The sequence below is a fragment of the Haliotis asinina genome, chromosome 6, assembly GCF_037392515.1.
Source record: "Haliotis asinina isolate JCU_RB_2024 chromosome 6, JCU_Hal_asi_v2, whole genome shotgun sequence".
Classification (NCBI taxonomy): Eukaryota; Metazoa; Mollusca; class Gastropoda; order Lepetellida; family Haliotidae; genus Haliotis; species Haliotis asinina.
Genome location: NC_090285.1, coordinates 67,083,727 through 67,106,762, shown reverse-complemented (window position 1 = coordinate 67,106,762; position 23,036 = coordinate 67,083,727). Strand labels below are relative to the sequence as shown.

Genomic DNA, 23,036 nt, shown 5'->3' with positions numbered 1-23,036 from the left:
AAGCGTTGTGGTCCAGTTGTACTTGACGTAAGTAGGAAATGTTGTGGTCCAGCAGTACTTGACGTAAGTAGAAAGCGTTGTGGTTGAGCTACACTTGACGTAATTAGGAAGCGTTGTAGGGATGCGTTGTGGTCCAGCTGTACTTGACGTAAGTAAGAGGTGTTGTGGTCCAGCTGTACTTGACGTAAGTAAGAGGCGTTGTTGTCCAGCTGTACTTGATGTAAGTAAGAGGCGTTGTGGTCCAGCTGTACTTGATGTAAGTAAGAGGCGTTGTGGTCCAGCTTTACTTGACATAAGTAAGAGGCTTTGTGGTCCAGCTGTACTTGACGTAAGTAGGAAGTGTTGTGGTCCAGCTGTGCTTGACGCAAGTAGGAAGTGTTGTGGTCCAGCTGTACTTGACGTAAGTAAGAGGCTTTGTGGTCCAGCTATACTTGACATAAGTAAGAGGCTTTGTGGTCCAGCTGTACTTGACGTAAGTAGGAAGTGTTGTGGTCCAGCTGTACTTGACGTAAGTAGGAAGTGTTGTGGTCCAGCTGTACTTGACGTAAGTAAGAGGCTTTGTGGTCCAGCTATACTTGACGTAAGTAAGAGGCGTTGTGGTCCAGCTGTACTTGACGTAAGTAGGAAGTGTTGTGGTCCAGCTATACTTGACGTAAGTAGGAAGTGTTGTGGTCCAGCTGTACTTGACGTAAGTAGGAAGTGTTGTGGTCCAGCTATACTTGACGTAAGTAGGAAGTGTTGTGGTCCAGCTGTACTTGACGTAAGTAGGAAGTGTTGTGGTCCAGCTGTACTTGACGTAAGTAAGAGGCGTTGTGCACCAGCTATACTTGACGTAAGTAAGAGGTGTTGTGGTCCAGCTGTACTTGACGTAAGTAAGAGGCGTTCTGCACCAGCTATACTTGACGTAAGTAGGAAGCATTGTGGTCCAGCTGTACTTGACGTAAGAGGCGTTGTAATCCAACTGTACTTGACGTAAGTAAGGGGCGTTGTGGTCCAGTTGTACTAGACGCAAGTAGGAAGCGTTCTTGTCCGTCTGTACTTGATGTAAGTAAGAGGCGTTGTGGTCCAGCTGTACTTGATGTAAGTAAGAGGCGTTGTGGTCCAGCTTTACTTGACGTAAGTAAGAGGCTTTGTGGTCCAGCTGTACTTGACGTAAGTAGGAAGTGTTGTGGTCCAGCTGTACTTGACGTAAGTAGGAAGTGTTGTGGTCCAGCTGTACTTGACGTAAGTAAGAGGCGTTGTGGTCCAGCTATACTTGACGTAAGTAAGAGGCGTTGTGGTCCAGCTGTACTTGACGTAAGTAGGAAGTGTTGTGGTCCAGCTATACTTGACGTAAGTAGGAAGTGTTGTGGTCCAGCTGTACTTGACGTAAGTAAGAGGCGTTGTGGTCCAGCTATACTTGACGTAAGTAAGAGGCGTTGTGGTCCAGCTGTACTTGACGTAAGTAGGAAGTGTTGTGGTCCAGCTATACTTGACGTAAGTAGGAAGTGTTGTGGTCCAGCTGTACTTGACGTTAGTAGGAAGTGTTGTTGTCTAGTTGTACTTGACGTAGTCAGAAAGCGTTGTGGTCCAGTTGTGCTTGACGTAAGTAGGAAGCGTTGTGGTCCAGTTGTACTTGACGTAAGTAGGAAGTGTTGTGGTCCAGCAGTACTTGACGTAAGTAGAAAGCGTTGTGGTTGAGCTACACTTGACGTAATTAGGAAGCGTTGTAGGGATGCGTTGTGGTCCAGCTGTACTTGACGTAAGTAAGAGGTGTTGTGGTCCAGCTGTACTTGACGTAAGTAAGAGGCGTTGTTGTCCAGCTGTACTTGACGTAATCAGGAAGCGTTGTGGTCCAGCTGTACTTGACGTAAGTAGGAAGTGTTGTGGTCCAGCTATACTTGACGTAAGTAGGAAGTGTTGCGGTCCAGCTGTACTTGACGTAAGTAGGAAGTGTTGTGGTCCAGCTATACTTGACGTAAGTAGGAAGTGTTGTGGTCCAGCTGTACTTGACGTAAGTAGGAAGTGTTGTGGTCCAGCTGTACTTGACGTAAGTAAGAGGCGTTGTGCACCAGCTATACTTGACGTAAGTAAGAGGTGTTGTGGTCCAGCTGTACTTGACGTAAGTAAGAGGCGTTCTGCACCAGCTATACTTGACGTAAGTAGGAAGCATTGTGGTCCAGCTGTACTTGACGTAAGAGGCGTTGTAATCCAACTGTACTTGACGTAAGTAAGGGGCGTTGTGGTCCAGTTGTACTAGACGCAAGTAGGAAGCGTTCTTGTCCGTCTGTACTTGATGTAAGTAAGAGGCGTTGTGGTCCAGCTGTACTTGATGTAAGTAAGAGGCGTTGTGGTCCAGCTTTACTTGACGTAAGTAAGAGGCTTTGTGGTCCAGCTGTACTTGACGTAAGTAGGAAGTGTTGTGGTCCAGCTGTACTTGACGTAAGTAGGAAGTGTTGTGGTCCAGCTGTACTTGACGTAAGTAAGAGGCGTTGTGGTCCAGCTATACTTGACGTAAGTAAGAGGCGTTGTGGTCCAGCTGTACTTGACGTAAGTAGGAAGTGTTGTGGTCCAGCTATACTTGACGTAAGTAGGAAGTGTTGTGGTCCAGCTGTACTTGACGTAAGTAAGAGGCGTTGTGGTCCAGCTATACTTGACGTAGGTAAGAGGCGTTGTGGTCCAGCTGTACTTGACGTAAGTAGGAAGTGTTGTGGTCCAGCTATACTTGACGTAAGTAGGAAGTGTTGTGGTCCAGCTGTACTTGACGTTAGTAGGAAGTGTTGTTGTCTAGTTGTACTTGACGTAGTCAGAAAGCGTTGTGGTCCAGTTGTGCTTGACGTAAGTAGGAAGCGTTGTGGTCCAGTTGTACTTGACGTAAGTAGGAAGTGTTGTGGTCCAGCAGTACTTGACGTAAGTAGAAAGCGTTGTGGTTGAGCTACACTTGACGTAATTAGGAAGCGTTGTAGGGATGCGTTGTGGTCCAGCTGTACTTGACGTAAGTAAGAGGTGTTGTGGTCCAGCTGTACTTGACGTAAGTAAGAGGCGTTGTTGTCCAGCTGTACTTGACGTAATCAGGAAGCGTTGTGGTCCAGCTGTACTTGACGTAAGTAAGAGGCGTTGTGGTCCAGTTGTACTTGACGTAAGTAGGAAGTGTTGTGGTCCAGCTGTACTTGACGTAAGTAAGAGGCGTCGTTGTCCAGCTGTACTTGGTGTAAGTAGGGATGCGTTGTGGTCCAGCTGTACTTGCTGTAAGTAGGAAGCGTTGTGGTCCAACTGTACCTAACGTAAGCAGGGAGGGTTGGGATCCACCTGTACTTGACGTAAGTAGGGAAGCATTGTGGTCCAGCTGTACTAGAAGCAAGTAAGAGGCGTTGTGGTCCAGCTGTACTTGACGTAAATAGGAAGCATTGTGGTCCTCCTGTACTTGGTGTAAGTAGGGATGATTTGTGGTCCAGCTTGGTGTAAGTAGGAAGTGTTGTGGTCCAACTGTACCTAACGCAAGCAGGGAGGGTTGTGGCCCAGCTGTACCTTACGCAAGCAGGGGGAGTTCGGGTCCACCTGTACTTGATGTAAGTAGGGAGGCAGTGTGGTCCAGCTGTAGTTGACGTAAGTAAGAGGCGTTGTGGTCCAGCTGTACTTGACGTAAGTAAGAGGCGTTGTGCACCAGCTATACTTGACGTAAGTAAGAGGCGTTGTGGTCCAGCTGTACTTGACGTAAGTAAGAGGCGTTGTGCACCAGCTATACTTGACGTAAGTAAGAGGCGTTGTGGTCCAGCTGTACTTGACGTCAGTAAGAGGCGTTGTGCACCAGCTGTACTTGACGTAAGTAGGAAGCATTGTGGTCCAGCTGTACTTGACGTAAGAGGCGTTGTAATCCAACTGTACTTGACGTAAGTAAGGGGCGTTGTGGTCCAGTTGTACTAGACGCAAGTAGGAAGCGTTCTTGTCCGTCTGTACTTGATGTAAGTAAGAGGCGTTGTGGTCCAGCTGTACTTGATGGAAGTAAGAGGCGTTGTGGTCCAGCTTTACTTGACGTAAGTAAGAGGCTTTGTGGTCCAGCTGTACTTGACGTAAGTAGGAAGTGTTGTGGTCCAGCTGTACTTGACGTAAGTAAGAGGCGTTGTGGTCCAGCTATACTTGACGTAAGTAAGAGGCTTTGTGGTCCAGCTGTACTTGACGTAAGTAGGAAGTGTTGTGGTCCAGCTATACTTGACGTAAGTAGGAAGTGTTGTGGTCCAGCTGTACTTGACGTAAGTAGGAAGTGTTGTGGTCCAGCTGTACTTGACGTAAGTAGGAAGCATTGTGGTCCAGCTGTACTTGACGTAAGAGGCGTTGTAGTCCAACTGTACTTGACGTAAGTAAGGGGCGTTGTGGTTCAGTTGTACTAGACGCAAGTAGGAAGCGTTCTTGTCCGTCTGTACTTGATGTAAGTAAGAGGCGTTGTGGTCCAGCTGTACTTGATGGAAGTAAGAGGCGTTGTGGTCCAGCTTTACTTGACGTAAGTAAGAGGCTTTGTGGTCCAGCTGTACTTGACGTAAGTAGGAAGTGTTGTGGTCCAGCTATACTTGATGTAAGTAAGAGGCGTTGTGGTCCAGCTATACTTGATGTAAGTAAGAGGCTTTGTGGTCCAGCTGTACTTGACGTAAGTAGGAAGTGCTGTGGTCCGGTTGTACTAGATGTAAGTAGGAAGTGTTGTGGTCCAGCTGTACTTGACGTAAGTAAGAGGCGTTGTGGTCCAGCTGTACTTGACGTAAGTAGGAAGTGTTGTGGTCCGGTTGTACTAGATGTAAGTAGGAAGGGTTGTGACAGAGCTGTACATGCAGTACGTAGGGGGCGTTGTAGTCTAACTGTACGTTTTTGTTCGTATATTGTTGAGCTGAGCAAATTCGTCCCCATCGTAATTAGTGGGTTCTCACTGGCATTGGTATATAAACTCTCTTCCGTGTCTCCAGAAATATAGTGAAACAGATGTTCTCACCACGTTTGCGTTTGTCCCTCCCAGAAACAGCGTTTGATAGGTATACAGACCCTACCCTCCTACTATATGAAAGGAAATGGATTAAACGACAAAATGAGCCATGAACGGTTTCTAAGCATGACGTGCCTCTATGGTTCTCACAAACCCGTGTTTTTGTTTAAGATCTGTGATGGTGTGCGGGCAGTTTGTGGTCCGTCTCCTCTACCTTGTGTGCATGGGTCTCAGCTGCATCTCCACAATACTGTGTCTCATCACAGTCACCTGGAAGGTATGTCTTCAACAATAACATTCCTCTAAATTAACGTAATACTTCCAATTAAAACAAATTGTTAACAGCAACTCGTTTTAACTGATTATTCAGACTAAACCAGCGAAGAAGAAGAAGATGCCTGGATTAAGGGACAAGAAGTCATGGCCGAGGGTGCAGCAGATTCTTCAGAAGAAGCCAAGACACGTCAAAATACAATTCAGGACAGCTTGACCAGATCAGTGTACAGACAGAAACCTGACAGTAGAGGACTAGACTGAAAGCCTTCCGGGAGAGATTTGTGTGTCTAGCGCATGTTTATAGAAGAACAGCATGTCTTATGGGTGCTCTGTAAACTACAAAATACGAGAAATATGTGTGTCCTCAGTGAGAGTTCTCTCACCTGGTCCTTCCTTTATGACTGTATACTGTGTGTGCATACAGTGTGTCATTCGTAATCCCGACATTTTAGTTGTTCTTGGAAAACCCTGTTTCATGGAAGAAGGCCCTCGGATACTTTCACTAACCCTGCTGCGTCACACTGCCCATCATGGCATGACGGTCGGGTCGAATGAGCATTCTTTCCAGCCAGTCAGAGGCAGTTTAAAGGTCACATGCAACCAAAAAATCAAACATAATTAAAACACATTTATCACTTATTCATGACATATGATATACATTGCTGCTTTTGAAAAAACAAATAAACACAATTATAAGCGTACAATCGCGATTCAAAAGTGCAATAATTTGTACTTGTGCTTACTTCCCCCGAAACGAAGCCCTCGGGAGACCGAACCCAGTCATAGCGGATGGATATGCACTCAAGTGTAACGACAGCTTCCGATTGGCTGTTTCATTTGCTGATATGCTGAGGGCTGATTGTGTGTACAGAAAGATGATCTGTTTGATGGGCATTTTAGAAGTATAGCCAGTCACAAGAAAGTAAGATTCTTTATGGATAACAACTTTTTTTTGTGTACTTGATGCGTCGTTTCAGTATGGATTCATATACTGTTGTCAAACAAAATCATATACACGAAAAGAAGTCGTTATCCATGAAGAATGTTTATACAGATGTTGGGTTTAGAAAATACATGTTCTTTGAATTTGCGCTCGATCCAATAAAAAATCATGTCAGTAGAGATGGTAAACTACTGCGTGGCTGTAATCTGTCATTCGTCCAAGTACAAAGCAGGACTTGAAACTGACAAGAGTTTGCACATGTTTCCATCAGATCCAGTCATCCGAAAAAAGTGAATGTAGTTTGTTTGCAACCCACAGACATAAAAACATGTCATGTGTATCACACGTGCCTAATTACATAATGTGGCAGACACGGGACTCGGGTGCACGAGTCATAAATCAACTTATTTTCTTTATGTCGTATAGTCGGATAGGTGTTAAGTTCAAATTGCATGTGGTCAATGATTAAAGCTGTGTATTGCATGTTGTCTTTAGCAGACAGGCAGGCAGGCAGACATATAGGTGTGAATAAACCAGACACTGAGCTTTCTCTGAGACAGAGACTGCTTACCACAATCAACAAGTTGTTTTACGTAAACGAGTAGATTATTTACTTGTTTATGTACACAACCAAGATTAGACTACTGCTCACGACCTCAGACACTGGTCATGCATACTGTTTCAAGCTCCGCGAACCTATTCACTGCGCATGCGTTATGGACGCAGCGCAGCCCAGCTGTTGAAACCAGTTTTCCCCCCAGCGCTGGGGGGAATTTAGTGAAACGTTTGAACTCCGATTTCGCGGGCTTTTTTTTCATCGCGTTTTTTTCCACTTTATAGGTTGAATTGGCATTTTTTATGGTTTGTTTCAGTAAGTAATCTGCAAAGTTGTGTTTTACGTTGCATGTGACCTTTAACTTTACCTGGGTTGAGTGTTCACCTGACGCGACCTTCTCTGCGGATGACGTCATTGAGGTATCATAGTGGAGTGGTATATTTGACTGTGATGAGACTGGTCCATTTGGCGGTTGTCACTGATGTGCTATTACAATACCGTAGCCAGTGTAGCGTAGTGTACTTTGAATACTATGAATATCTTCGTACTAATCACCCAGTTCCATTACATGATGGCAGTGCGGGTTCCTTGTAGCGTTGCGCTACCTAATCTGTACTACCCATGCACTTGCTGTTGCTGATACATGTATTGTCAAACCGAAATACATTGTATACAAAATATATCATGTTTGCCTTGTTTTATGTATAATATGTGGTCGTTTGTGTTTTGACGCACTGGTTACCAAATATACGTCTTGGAGACACAATGTCTACCGAATATATGTCTTTGACACATAGTGGCCACATATATTCATCCTGGAGACGTAATGTCCACCAGATATATGTCTTTGTGATATTGGGACCACCAGATATATGTCTTGGAGACATAATGGCCGCCAGATATATGTCTTGGAGACACAGAGGCCAACATATATAGTGTCCACCACATATATATGTTGGAGGCATAAATATCCACCGGATATATGTCTTGGTATCATAGGGACCACCAGATATATGTGTTGGTGTCATAGTGGCCACGAGATATACGTCTCGGAGACACAGATATTGTCTTGGGAACATAGTACCAGCAGAAAAAATGTCTTGGAGACATAGTGGCCTCCAGATGTACGTCTTGGAGACATAATTTCCACCAGATATAAGTCTTGGAGACATAGTGGCTACGTGATATACGTCCTGCAGACATAGTGGCCGTTAGTGGTCTTGGAGACCAAAGTGGTCTTTGACCACCAGAACTGTGTCTTGGAGAGATAATGGCCACCAGATACACGTTTTGGAGACACGATATCCACCAGATATACGTCTTGTAGGCATAGTGGTCACCAGATATACGCCCTGGAGACATAATGTCCACCAGATATACGTCTTGTAGGCATAGTGGTCACCAGATATACGCCCTGGAGACATAATGTCCACCAGATATACGTCTTGCATGACCACATGATATGCGTCATCGTATCACAATTGTGGAGATCGATGATGCTCATGCTTTTGATCACTGGATTCTCTTGTCCGTACTTGATTATTTACTGACCGCCGCCATTATAAGTTGTTCACCGGTCACAAGGGGTCCATGAGCTCATGTACCCTCGAGGTTTGTTTATGCTCACCGAGCCGCTGGGCACACGACCCCGAGGGACCAGTGAACAACGTATTTATCTTAACGAGCACCCGAATTTTAATTTCGAGGTGTTTGAAGCACTTCTGTTGAATGCGAGGCGAATTGCCATTTTGCATACGATACAAGGTAAACAGATTTAGAGTTATCTCCCTTCCATCGATTTTCAATCGCAAAACATCGGTAATGTCCGTGCTTCATGCATGATTCAATGGTATTCGAGGCAAAGAAGTACAACCGTGAAGCACCAGAAGAGTTCGGAATTCCCAGCGGTGTACATTAAAAATAATACATCGCCTGTAAGCGGGGTATTTTGAAAATAATAGAATAGTACTTAGCCAATCAGAAAGCGACATTCATGTGTGAGGTAAGATAAAATGTTATATCTGGAATATAACATGTGGCATTAAGAGCGAGTGAGTGAGTGAGTGAGTTTAGTTTTACGCCACACCCAGCAATATTCCAGCTATATGGCGGTGGTCTGTAAATAATCGAGTCTGGACCAGACAATCAAGTGACCAACAACATGATCATCGATCTGCGCATGTGGGAACCGATGACATGTGTCAACCAAGTCAGCTAGCCGGACCACCTGATCCCGTTAGTCGCCTCTTACAACAAGCACAGCCCTGTACGGCAAGCATGGGTTGCTGAAGATCTATTCTACCTCGGGACCTTCAAGGGTCGTGGCATTAAGAACAAACTAACCAGCCTTAAAGACACTTGTGTTACACAATCAGCTAAGTCTCTTCACCCAGTCCACCCCGTGGAGACAATCAGATCTGTCAGATACATGTGTAATGGGACAGACATTATGGTGTTTAAATTGCTTTGATCAAACCTGCGACTGTCTGGTACTAATCGTCTTTAACAGACGTTTAACATTTAACATGACGAGAAAGCAGCTGCATTTTACTCAAACCTAGACAATGGAATGTTAAAAATGTAACAGGTGTTGTCGATAGAGTATTGCGAAGGTTTGATAGGCACCCTGCACCTTCCTGTACAACTTTACTTGCATTTTTTCACATGGCAACTAAGCCTAGCAAATCTCTCAAGTCCGATATTTAGTCCGACTGCATGAGGAGTCTAGGCGCTGAAGCGTTCTCTCATCACGAACTGTGTTCGATTTTGAAGAACCCCCAAACTTTAATCCCATTAAGACCACGGATTAGCTGGGTTCAGTCAGCTAATCATAAACCTCTCAGAATGTATTCAACCAAACAATTACTTATTCTGGTTGTAGAGGTTTAGACTGTGGACTGTACCGGCGGAACCTGACTCCAACAGCTGGGGTATATTCAACATATTTTTATGACTCATTCTTGCGCTGAGGAAACTGATTGAACGCATGTGTCAAAAGTGTTTCTTCCATTCTCTATGTCTCCGGCCGTGATATTGCTATCCGCTAGGGAATCTGTACTCCTTGGAAACACCCCCTTGGAAACACGCAACGTCACTCGAATTTGTTATAAACGTATCGTCTTAATATAATTCTGTTAATCTAACTTTGAAGTTAATCCTTCTAACAACAGATCAACTTGGCAAATAGCCAACCCTCTATCTCACGTCACTGATCTCAATGCTCCAGTCAGGGGCTTTGAACATGGTATCGGCAGGTCTGTATGTACTGATCTGGTTGGTTTACACTGATATGGGGTGTGTTTCGAAACAGTTGCAAAGTTATCACGATAAGGTGTCACTGCAGTCGTGAACGCCGAGGCAACTGACAGGGAGAAGACGACAAATATTCAGTATGTCTGTCACGTCTCTGACCCCCCGCCGAGTTCCATGGACGACTGCCATGAATGACACCTAGGTAACAAACTGTTCATACAAATACATGCATTGTCTGATTAACTGATCTTCCTGGTCATTCGCTAGCGTTCTTTAGCTGTATTTGTTAGCCGTAAACACTTAGATCACCAACATACATACGAATGTTCATAAAAAGTAGAGTTAAGACATTCGACAATGCTTTAATAATCTTGTAGTTACCAAGGAGTTACGTCCCCTGCCTTCCAGGAGATTGTTCATATTGCAAGTTTGACCTGAACTTGTTTTTACGGATGTTTTTCATCCAGTGCCTCAACACTTACAGAGTTTGAAAGGAGCAGAGGAACATTTTTTAAATATAATTACGGCATTTCCTCACAGTATTGTCAATTAATCCTTGTTTGAAAGAAATAATCGTTACTCTCACAGATATCTGTATCAACGTATATCAATGCTGGAAATGAAAATGAAACAAAGAAGCAGTTTCAGATGACCTTGACCTCCCATATGTCACTAAGACTCAATCGCTCAGTATATATTGTGAAAGTCGGTCCAATGGCGGATGAGTCGAACAGATACTCGGATAATCCCCATTGCAGTCCATTAGGATTGTTCAAAACTAGTATTGCAGACTTTGTTTAGTATAAATTAAACCATGTATGGGATAAGGATAAGGGAAACTTTTGAATGAATTGTCCGCCCTTGGATTGTTACACACCCTTGACTGAAGAAGTCGGTACATGTGGGAACCTGATCGCAGTTATAGGTATGACTTGCGATCGGGTCAGTCAGAGTAGAGATCATTGCATCTCGTCATGCCCCTCCGTTGCACTGAAATACATTTACATTGTTTTATTGCCTGTTTCTCTCAACTGCTGCACATACTAACACATACTAATAATAAGAATCATATTTTACAACACTCATGGCTGACAATTTTCACAGATTACATATACATGTATACCCATATTTAACAAAAGATGAAATCATCTTTGTCAGTAAGCATGTATTTTCAACGCAGAATTAATTAGTAACAATACACATCCGGCTGACTCCTCGCCCCATGCCGGATTAGACAGTGTTGGTTGCTATATATAAATGGATATTCGGGCTGCTCATGCAGAGATCCGGTATTGACAGCTGCCGGGTTAAGGGTTTTTAAAATATGATATATGTACTAGCTACGGACGGGATTGAGATTCTATGCCAAGCTGACAACTTGCCGGATGGGACAGCTTCTACTGTAGAGAGAAAGGTGGTATGTAAATGGGTTTTGTACCAACACATGAATGACAAGTAATTGATTGGTTATTGTCTTTCGGTTACTTCCTGCCACGTCCTTCCTGTCTGCCGGGTGGCCGCAATGACAACAAACAACATCGACTGTAGAAACTATGGACAATTCAAGGAAGATTTATGTAAGATATTGGAATGTACCCAAAATATTACATGCTATTTTATAGATTGCTTCAGTGATATCACTTTTTAGAAACACTAGATGCCACGAATGTGAAAGACGTTCAATAAACACCAGTGTTAAATGCAGCGCCTAAATTCGCCAAGGAAGGTATATATTTGTTGATGTCAGGTGTATCGGCCAATTTTCAAGGCCATGTTAAATCACATTTCACCGAATGTCATTCTAAGTAATGTCAAAACAACCTTTAACGCACGCCTTGACACAACATCGCCATCATGATGCATACCGTTCATGTAAAGATAAGATCAGGTACTTGTTTCCGACTGTCACAAAATTAACGAAAGGTGACCTTGACCTTGAGGGGAAGATTCACGATGCTGGCATCACCCTTGTGATATTACCGCGCAACTGCTGGTTCGGGAGATCCTTCCCCTATGAACATAATATACAGATGATGATTTTAAAGGTGTATGTTCAAACTGTGCAAAGGTTTATGTGTGAGTAGATGAATAATTTTGGTTCACCTCCTCTTTGATAGGTATGTCAGTTATATGGAAAGGGAAGCTAAACGTGAAACCCGCGAAAACAAGAATGGTGTAGGAACACCTAGAGAAATAATCAGGGCCAACCAGGAATCGAACCGCGACCTTCCATTTGGTTTTATCAGAAACCCAGAACAACACACAAAGTATAACCAAAGAATGTAGCACGTGTGTTTACCCCGGCCAGTTTTTATGACAGCGGCTTGTAACCTATCGAGTCTGTACAAACCAGTGGGCGATGTAATGAGCGCTGCAACATGTCTGAATATGAATTTGCAATAGAAGTGATCTCAAATTGATGCCACATTGGACTTTGCCGTCATAAAGCCTTTACCGATTTCTTCACATCGTGGCATTATATTCCATGAATAATATGACATAAATTCCTTTCATGAAACAGGAAAGGCACAGAGCCTCATTGTTGAGGTGAAATATTCTGCAATATTCGGTACTCTTATATGTATTACTCAGATGTAGTTTTAAAACAGTAAACGAAAAATAAACGATGAAATGTCAATCCTACAGGAGACGTCACTGAATGCGACCTAAAATATGACGTCATGAACAAGCGATGATGCATATTGGTGCACTACTAAATCTTCTCTGTGAGTGAGTTTAGTTTTACGCCACACTCAGCAATATTCCAGCTGTATGGCTGCGGTATGTAAATAATCCAGTCTGAACCAGACAACCCAATGATCAACAGCATGACCATCGATCTGGGCAACTGGGAACCGATGACATGTGTCAACCAAGTCAGCGAGGCTGACCACCCGATCCCGTTAGTCGCCTCTTACGAGAAGGATAGTCGCCTTTTATGGCAAGCATGGGTTGCTGAAGGCCTATTCTACCCCGGACCTTCACGGGTCACTTCTCCGTGTCTCTTGGGGCGGTGGGAATGAAGGCTGAAGCATGACGTCGCTCGTCACGCTGAAGACCCGGGTTCGATTCCCCAGTGGGTACGATGTGTACAGCCCATTTCTTGTGTTCCCGTCGTGATATAGCTAGAATACTGCTACAATCGGCGTAAAACTGAACTCACTGTCGTGTGGTGATTGTGTTCCATGTCAGAAAGGGTTTGTGGTAACCATGGCAACCATTGTTGTTAGAGACGTAACGAGGTCGGGTGGCCAGGCTCACTGTAAGTCACTGTAACCTATTTCGTAAATCGGTGCTGCTGATGTAAAACACTGGATAATTTGGTCCAAGCATACTTGTTTCGAACCATCCTCTCCCGAAGTATGAAATAACATGCAACCCAAACCCGGTATGATTAATCACTTGGTTCGCGGTTAGTATTTACGATGGACTCACGCAGACTTATGAAAGTCTCACCATTTTAGTTGAGCAAACCAGGCTGATTACGTCACAGCAGAGGTTGACACACAGCAGTGCCAGGTACGTGATCCTCATCTGCTTCATGACACATACTTCTGGGTTCCTGCAAAACACAACTGTTACAGAATATATAGCATCACATATTCTCGTCTCATTATGATATGCCACGTATCAAATGTTCAGACTCACGTAAGTATCCACTACATGGTATGTATACACTCATGGCTACATCGAAGATGAATTATTCCACTAGCTTGGGGGAACAAACTGCAAACATATTGCAGATGAACTGCACGAGGATCATACATCATATTTCTGAAAAACTTGCAAGTATCGTGTGTATGAACAGCTGCGTTTTTGTGTAAAGTTTCACTGAGTTTCATCATTTATTGAACTCAACAATAATCCTTCAACGTTATAAATTTGTTTTACAATACATCAGTTCCGGTGTCAACGGTACCTATAAACAATAAGGAACATTTAGTTAATCTAGTTTAGAACAGTTCACTGAAGTAATAGGCTACACGATGTGGAATGGCGTTAGTCCATAGTTCCAAGCATCTCCACACGAGCAGTAACCAGTGAAGTAACTGCAGGACAAGGAGTTGATCTCATGTATCCTGCTGGCCTCCGTCGTCACCAGCACTGCCAGACATATCGTGCCAGCAACAGCGCTCACTGCGTGAACCAAACGGACCTTCTGAAAAGGAAACCATCCTAGCACTCTATGGACCTGGAGAAAAGTTAACGGTGGGTCTCTTACACCAGGTATGATCAATACTGGGCAGTGATTCTTGAACCAATAAAATCGATTTATATTCTTTTCAGATTTGTCAAACAGTGGAGTATGAATGTCTGTCTGTTATAGCTATTATGTCAATAAGAGTATTCGTATGTTCATATAAATTCTAATGCGGATGACAACAATGATGTTGATACTGACGACGGTGATGTCGACGATGGTGTTCAAGATGATGATGATGATGATGTAAAGACGACGATGACGATGTTGATGCTGACGATGGTGGCGATGGTGTTGATGATGACGATGATGATAAGTATGACGATGACGACTCACGCTAGACATCTTCCTGTTGACCAAATGAAGACCCAGACCACTCACTCCTGGAATGAAGCCCTGTACAAAGATAAGAGACACATGATGTTCACAGGTGTCAGGGTGGCTGATGGATGTTATATTGCAATTTGTGTTGAAGTGACAGTTAGTGGCAATGTTGGATTAAGTCTCAACTTACTTTCGCCAAGGAATATTGATGCCTGTGTTATCAACATCGTCTCACTGTATGTATGTGAGCTTTCATCCCAATTGAGCTGGTGTAAGGTGTTGAAACTGAAATACTGTTCACAGAGGCGATTATATTTTTTTTATTATTCATCAACTTTGCGATATGCGATACCGTGTGTTATTGAGTGTCAGCAATACAACATTACCATCTTGGGGATGATGGGGTTTACCTTATGTCTCTGTTTTCTAACACCCCGCTTCCCTGTCCTGCTGCTCTAAAACGAGGTGAATCAGCTTACCCCGACCAGTAGGAGCAAGACGTGGACTTCAAAGGGTATGTCTGGCTTCATCAGAAACAAGGAAAGGTTCACATTGTAGGGATATAATGCAAGGGCATCGTGGTTCTGTCTGTAGACGCCGTAGTTAAATGCCAGTAACACGGTGTTGATGACACCTAGAAATCACAAATGAGTGAGTTCAGTTTTACATCGCAGTTAGAAATATTCCCGCTATATCACGGGATATCATAAATGGGCTTCACACATTGTACCCTTATGGGAAATGTACCTCGGGTCTTCGATGAGGCGAGTGGAGCCACCTGGCTATTCCAGAAAGCACGAAACTGGCATTACAGTATCGTAGATGGGTACCCGGTAGTATGTGAAGACAATGGGCTTGACAGCATATATACATGTATACTGAGTTCGTGGGTGAACAAAATATGTAAAGTAATGGCTGCGGTAATGTTAACATAATAGTAAATATCATCATGCATGCCCTATATATTATCTTCTGAATCATCATGTTTAGGAGGTCTGGGAATAACAACTGGATTAATCCGCCAATTCTGCTTACAAACTATAAATTTGACTTTCTATAGTTATTACGATCGTGAGCAACCTAGCAGAGCCAAGTAGTTCACTGTCTTATTTATTATTTCGTTCTGTTATATTCTTAACCTTCTTAGGCATCTATAGGCATTCTGGACACATTCGTGAGCTCCACCAGTCAGCTATTCGATCACTGTTTTCACTTCCACCTATCCACCTCATTTACAAAGAGACACACTGATAATGTAATATAACTGAAATGCTAGTCAACCAATATTAAATCCACATGTCCCTCTCAGACGCCTACTTAGACCGCATTCTAGTTATAACACGTCAGGTCAGTTTGATGTCGCATAACGGCGTTTTTGGACATGTATAAATTTGGTTATACCCTTGCATGGTTATTTCATGCTAACAAAACAAGGAATGTAATCAGGACCTTTTGGGATTCACAGTCACACGTTCCAGGAACTCCTAAGAAAAACTGTGGCACCCTTCGTGAGACCACAGGCAAACTGTAGCGCAAATGGGTTGCGCAGCATAGAAAAAATGACCAGTCTTCTTACATGCGAGCGAAGCGAGCAAAGGTTGGCAACGTACTTTCCTCGCGTCAGTTCGAAAAATGTTTTTCAAGAAAAATAAAATATCGCCACCATCAAAGGTATTCATCCATTTCTTCACTGGGTTGTGCTCTCACATTTCCCAACCTAATGTTGACAATTACTCACGTGAAATACTTTTTATTCAACATTTTAAGCGCAACTCGTGGTATATCAGACTGTTCTTTGCCTCCATTCCCTCTTCCAGCTTCCGGATCAACGGAGTGAAGGAGCAAGAGGATATTATTCCATATGGAATACCTACTGTTACCTCCCCTGCTTCATTAGCCCATTATGCCAAAAGTGTTTTATGTAGAATAAATGTTACGAAAATTCTAACAATAGCAACGACAGATAAGACAAATAAGCTCCAACAGGTTCATGATAAAATTAGGCAATATCGTATTCCTTTTTAATTTCTGCTTATTCTTGTTCCTTCACATCGTTCAGCCAGAAACTAGCAGAGGTTATGGAGGCGCATTAACTACTCGTCTCTTTCCGTGTCCTACTTGGCGGAATGACACGAGTAGTTACGAATGATGGAGGCGAAGAACGATCTGAATACCACGAGTGGCGTTAAAAATCTTGAATTAAACATATTTCACGTGAGAAATGATAAAACATACGGGAGAAAAACTGAGAGCACAAGGAAATGAGGAGATGGGAGAGTACCTTTGATTGTGGCGGTATTTTATTTTGACATGAAAAATAGTTTTGATTCGGAGCGAGGGAATTACGTTGACAACCTTTGCTCGCTTCGCTCGCATACAGGAAGACTTGCCATATTCTCTATGCTGCGCAACCCTATTTGCGCTACAGTTTGCTTGTGGTGAGACATAAACTAGAGATACCAAAGGATAGCGTAAGAACTCAGTGTCCTGTGATGTTAATTCGAAAGGAGACGATTTGTGTACGACATCTCCAGAGATACGTATAATGCCATATAAGCAATTAACTGCTCTCTGATAAAAATATAATTTGTTATCGTTCAGCATGCAAAGCACATGGTGAGCATAACAATCAAACACCTGGTAGTCATTAGGTTTTAAAACAAAACCACATTAAAATGGACTTACTTAACGCCAGAATGATCCCGTGTAAGGTGCACCCAGTAGCTCCATTTATGCTAGCCATGATATTTGCACATTAAATATCAATCACCACCTTGTACACAAGTGCACCGGTATATAACGAATATCAAAATAAATCTGGACAAGAATCAACCAGTGTTTGTTCAAAACACAATCGTCCTCCTGAGTCAGATCTTAGACATGCGTCAATACCATAGGGAAATCATTTCTCTATCCGTTAATCAATGATTAGTCGATAGGTTGTCGCAGAGACCATTTATTTTGGCTACATAACCAGTTCGTTCTGCTGATCAAGATAATGTCTGTCCCTTAACCCTAGACTAGAGGAAGTGCTTGTTTTAGAAGAAGATAAAAAAAATCCGAGCCATATCTTTCCGCCTCCATGGTGTGTTCCGAATGTCTAATAACCTCGAGGACAGTCTCAATTTTATCACATTTGATAAATAGTCCTAGTTTTATAGTTCCATTTTATATGTTAGACAATGAAATGAAGACTGTTGCAGTCTAGCAGCATTCCGTTTTGTTGTACGGACGGGTCTTTAATTCAAGATAACATGCAGCAGGATTTGCATGACTGGTGTTTCGTTAGACGCATATAGGCATGTTTTGTGTAAGTCCAATCTTGCTCGGGAATACCCACATTAGTGAAGTGGTGAGGAGTGATAATAGATATTTGGTGTGCTAAAGCGCAGTCTAAGTAAACTTATCCTCAGTACTCTACCACTGAGTCTAACAAAACCTTATGGGAGGTCGCCATTCGTAACTACTCGTGTCATTCCGCCAAGCCGGATGGCGTCACGGAAAGAGACGAGTAGTTACAAATGGGGAGGCCGCGTCAGGTAACCTTTGAGATTCACCAATCAGAACACAGCTTACCAAATCGCGAAGGTGCACATTCGCACATATCTTTTGAACTTTTTATCTCGAAAAGGTTCGTACTCGAACGATTCCGAATGTTATTTAGCGTACGATCGCTTCCGGGTGATGCACACGGCGTACGAACAGCCATGAAAACGGTGAGTAAACAGTCGCTGAAAATAGTGTTTTTGACAATATTCAAGGATGTTGTCTTGCGGAAATATTAGCTAATGGTAACCATGTCCATAGAAACCCCAAAGCCTATATACTGTAGGTCAAATAACTGTGTTATATGCTGATTTTTGTTTGTGGAGAGACCTGTGTCGGTGACCTGAATATTTTGAAAGTCCCTCCGATCCCTAAATAGTAGCTGTTGTCTGATTGGTTAAATCTATTTAACCGTCTCGCATTTGATTGGACTGTGATTGGTTGTTCAAAGGTTACCTGACGCGACCCTCTACTAGGTTTTGTTCGACTCAGTGGTGGAGTTTAACGAAATACATTGAGACGAAGTTTACTTAGACTGGCTAAAGCGTGACTATGTTTTGCACAATGCTGGGGGTAATCATGGTAAAACATGTTTTGGGGGCGTGCCCGATATTTGGTACCATATTCCGAAACTCCAAAAACGGCTGCCAAAAAGGAAAGGTTTCTAGCTGTGTGTCACCATTCCCGGGCCGGAAGACCATGCACAGTGCTAGGGAACATGATAAAAATATTTTTGGGGTGAGTCCGATTTTTTTGCCTATTTTCCGAAAAAATGAAGACAAAAGTCAAAGAATGCTGAACTCCACATATATAAAATGATCGCCGACTATGAAAAAAATAGCTCCATTTGTTGCAATATGAGAGGTATATTTAACATCCAAAGGGCTATTTCTAATACTCTGAAGAAACATAACAAACAATGCATGTTCAGTAACAATTTAATTTACCAATCAATTAACGAAAACAGTAACTGTTTTGATCAGTCACGTGAGTCATCATTTTGTCAAACATTGATCTCTGTGATTTTGAAGCCTCCTTTAACAGTTCCAATTGCATTTTCAGATCAGTGTGCATAGAAGTTGAGAAGATTTACAAATGCACTTCTTTGAGCATGGAGGTCGAGACTTGCAGTCACAGCTGATACATTCTCGTCAACTTCGTGAAGCTTTAGAAATCAGTCGCCGGTGCTTTCTGTCTGAGGCGTAAACAAGTACGCCACGTGCTGGCCTGACACATGTTCCTGTTTGTGTGCTGTGGCAGAGCATCCTGGGTGGTTGGGGGGAGAGGTTCTGAGTCAACTTGATCCTGCGGTTCACCCAGTTTGGCCAACATGTGTATCGGCATTGCTATATGTCTGTAGCACCTTTTTGCAAAGCAACTTTGACATGAAGGGAGATTGTGGTATCCGCCTCTTCCTGATCAGTGCACTGCATATCCTCTTCACCTCTTACGCGATTGGACCTTACAAAGATTAGATCGTCTCGAGATGAAGAGAGGAATCAAATCTCAGTATTTGAATATTGGACTCGTTTTTGACATCCAGTTTTTCCAGTCAGTCTTCAAATGGTTGAAGATTTTCTGCTATAATCCCGTCGAAAAAAGTTGCATTGTTTTAGAATTGGAAATCCTTGATTTTTTTTCCAGCCAAAATGGGCCCAAAATCTCGAGCATACCCCAAATATATGTTTCATCATGATATTCCCCAGCACTTTTTACTCTGGCGTGTAACAACTAACCTAAAAATCTGACCAACGCTACTGCACTAAATGGGAGGTAACTGATATTGTACAGAGATCTCTAATTTAAGATTCAACAGACGAGAGTGAGCAAGGAGAAGAAGAAACAGAATTAGAAGGGAAGTGGACAAAATATAATGAGTATAATATACTCAAAAAATCAAAATATTTACATATATCATAAAAAATGTATGACGTAACATATCTCACCACCCGCACCAACGTGGCTTCCTTTTTAGTTCGTTCAAAGAAAAAATTCATCTGTTTGAAACACTAGTAAAATATATGATTGTTCCCCAACCACAATCAATGGGAAGCAACTCTTGTCCAATCTCACTCGGCGGCTGATAAATATCAACTAGCTCAACTTGAGAAATAGTCACGTGACCACCGGAGGTGTTCCCTGTGGATCTAAAAATACAGGTAGGTGATTAAAGTTGAAAACACACCTGTTTGGGCCTGGATTGGCGACAAGTAAGCGTTCCGGCGACATCAGTATTTCCTGCCACGACGTTCCAGTCGCATTTCTTGGTCGTACGGCACCCGAAACGCCGTCAATATAGCGCATTCCACTGGTTTTTCACGGCCATTTTCCTGTCAAAATCAACCTTGTTTTGGTAAATTTTTATGACTTTATTTCTTTCAACCGGTTTCGGTGTAAAGTGGTGATATCTCGCTGTGATGTTGGGTGTATATGAAATAGAATTATTGCCTTTCCTTGAGTCAGTTCTGGCTTGACGGGTGTGATTTCCACGAGGAAGTTGATACTTGGCATGAATTGTCAAAATTCAACGTTAATCATGAGCAGATGTGATTTGAGGAGGCCAATATAATGGCTATACACAGAGTATCTCATTCCGGAAGCACTGTTATAAGAATTGGTGGTAACTATCAAACCTGAAAGAGCACACTTTGAAGCATATCTATAGGCTGAGCGTGCCATTTAAATGCCTCAACTAGTGTTAGTGTTTGTGTTCATGCTTCTACATCAGTGAATACAATATACTGTTTGACGTTTATGTTCATTTTGAGGAACAGGTTTCATGTAGTACGTTATATTTATCGTCAGTTGTGTTATTTGAGAATAACACTGTATTATGTGAATCAAGTATGTGGACACACCCACACGTAGTATATGATAGAGAGTCAGATGTGAGATAGAGGTTAGGTGTTTTCAATGATGTAAGACAAAAACATAATTATAATCTTTAATATCATTTAACGTTTTGATTTTAGATTTTTTAGATTTTTTAGAAACCTTCTGTGAAAAAGGCTATATTTATCTATTTCACACAAAAATGTCAAGGGTTTCCTACAAAATGGTGACATTGTATCGACAAAACCGTAGCTACTTGCCACATCCTCTAGGTATTTTGTATGTGTTTTCGACGATGAGCCATACCATTCCCCCTGCACTGCAAAAGAGTGTTGTAATCAGGTGGCTTCCTGTTTTATGCATAACCTGTCACTAGCAGACAACTGATCTTGCTTAATTTCACTCACTGTAGTTTGTTATACAGCCAGTTGATTGTGCATCTGAAGTGGTATTAACACTCTTGGGTAAATAATATTGATGTGTGTTTGCTTTTAATGTAGCCTAATGTCTTTATTTCAATTGTCAGTGAAATGTCTCACGACAGGAACTGGGCAATCACCCTACTGATGAAACTGTTTGTTCACTCAGACTGTGCATGTACTTCTCCAATATAGCTGGCTTTGGGATATAGCCCAGTATTTATCTTGATCTATTTTACTGTCATGGGACCATTCAGTGATGTATATTATCATGATTATTGGGTTCAAGACTTGAAAATGTGGGTCCCAGGCATATGACTCAGGTAATGTTACTTTTGAACGAAACATGTTTGTGAAACGTTTTGTGTGGCCTTTCTCTATATGATGTGTATTTCGTCCTTTCTGATTCAACATAAAATTATGGGTGGTGGGGTAGCCTAGTGGTTAAAGCATTTACTTGTCAAGCTGAAGACCCGGGTTTCACTCCCCACATTGGTAGGATGTATAAAGTGTCCCCAGTCATCATGTTGCTGGAATGTTGCTAAAAGTGGCATAAAGCTTATTCACTCACTCAGTAAATTAATAATCTTGTGCTGACGTACCTTGTTCCAGGCATATCTGTGCATATAGTACACAATATTACAAGTCGATTGTAACATTTAATGTTGAATTTACAAAAACGTTTTTTATTATTCCTGAAATAGTAAGAAGTATGATGACATAAAAATCTGTTATTTATAGTATTAGCACAGAGATCATAACCAGCTGTTCACTCTGTGGATATGGTGTATGCAGTTTGTGTTTAAATGTATTTGTGCATCTTGTGTATGGAACAAATGTGCAATGTGACAGACCTATCCTTTAAATCGTTAGGAACATTTCAATGTGTATAATATCCCACCAGGATAATGTTGTTTATTGTGTGGGGGATTCCCTCTGTGAAATATGCAGAACAGATGTAAGCGTTATGACATTTTGCATCAGCATCAGTGCTCGATGATTGCTAGAACACCAGCAAGTTAAATGATTATCAAAAGAGTTTGTGTCATTAAATTTGGATGTATTTAAACATCCCTGTCCATTGTTTATGACCTTGTAGAACAGTTTCAAATAAGAATGAAGTTGAATTTTTTCAAATATTTTCATTTTCTCTTTGGACATGTTAGAATAGTACACACACTATACATGAGGGCTATTTAGAGAGAATGTTCAAATGTCATATTTTCCATCGTCATTCATTATTGAAAGTTTACCATGGTTACATGCCAAAGTGTTTGAAATATGTAATTAACCTGCTTAACACATTAGGTCAGTCCCATACACTATCCTAACTGTTAGAATACATTGGAAGTGGCTGCAACATGTGTCTATCTGTAAACATGTCTTTTGTACAATTTATGAGAAATAGTATTTTTCACAAAAGGAAGATAAGCTAGGCTTCATTGTCAGGCATTGACAGTCTTGGTATTGTTATGAGTTTGCTATTATGTTTAATGCTTAAATTGTGTCTGCTTCGTTTGCAGGGTGTAACAGTGTGATAAATAAGGGTGGAGAACTATGACATGAGTGATGATCTAATGTGACCAAACACATAATACAGTAGTCAAGAAATCAACCTGCATCATTAGCAAGCACTAACAGTGACAAACGTATGTTATGAGCGGTTTTAGAAAACTATTGACAGTTTACCAACCCAGGATGTGTCTGATGTTAAACAGACACTTCTAGGTGTTGTAAGT

The 23,036-nt window shown here is 42.2% G+C and overlaps 2 protein-coding genes across 3 annotated transcripts in view; one reads left to right on the top strand and one right to left on the bottom strand.

Moving 5' to 3' along the window:
- Nucleotides 1–10,971: 10,971 nt before the first annotated feature.
- Nucleotides 10,972–17,317, bottom strand: LOC137286164 (uncharacterized). Its single transcript, XM_067817845.1, has 6 exons — nt 17,186–17,317; nt 14,980–15,134; nt 14,513–14,572; nt 13,959–14,134; nt 13,432–13,537; nt 10,972–11,986 (listed from the first exon to the last, which is right to left on the bottom strand). Exons 1-6 carry the CDS (start codon nt 17,241–17,243, stop codon nt 11,924–11,926), a joined length of 618 nt encoding a protein of 205 aa, XP_067673946.1. The 5' UTR covers nt 17,244–17,317; the 3' UTR covers nt 10,972–11,923.
- A 2,820-nt stretch (nt 17,318–20,137) lies between these two features.
- Nucleotides 20,138–23,036, top strand: part of LOC137286448 (USP6 N-terminal-like protein) — a 41,420-nt gene continuing 38,521 nt past the window's right edge. For both annotated transcript variants that reach the window (XM_067818318.1, XM_067818319.1), the window contains exon 1: nt 20,138–20,205. The gene's annotated coding sequence lies outside the window, so the exon portion shown is untranslated. The remainder of the gene's footprint in view (nt 20,206–23,036) is intronic.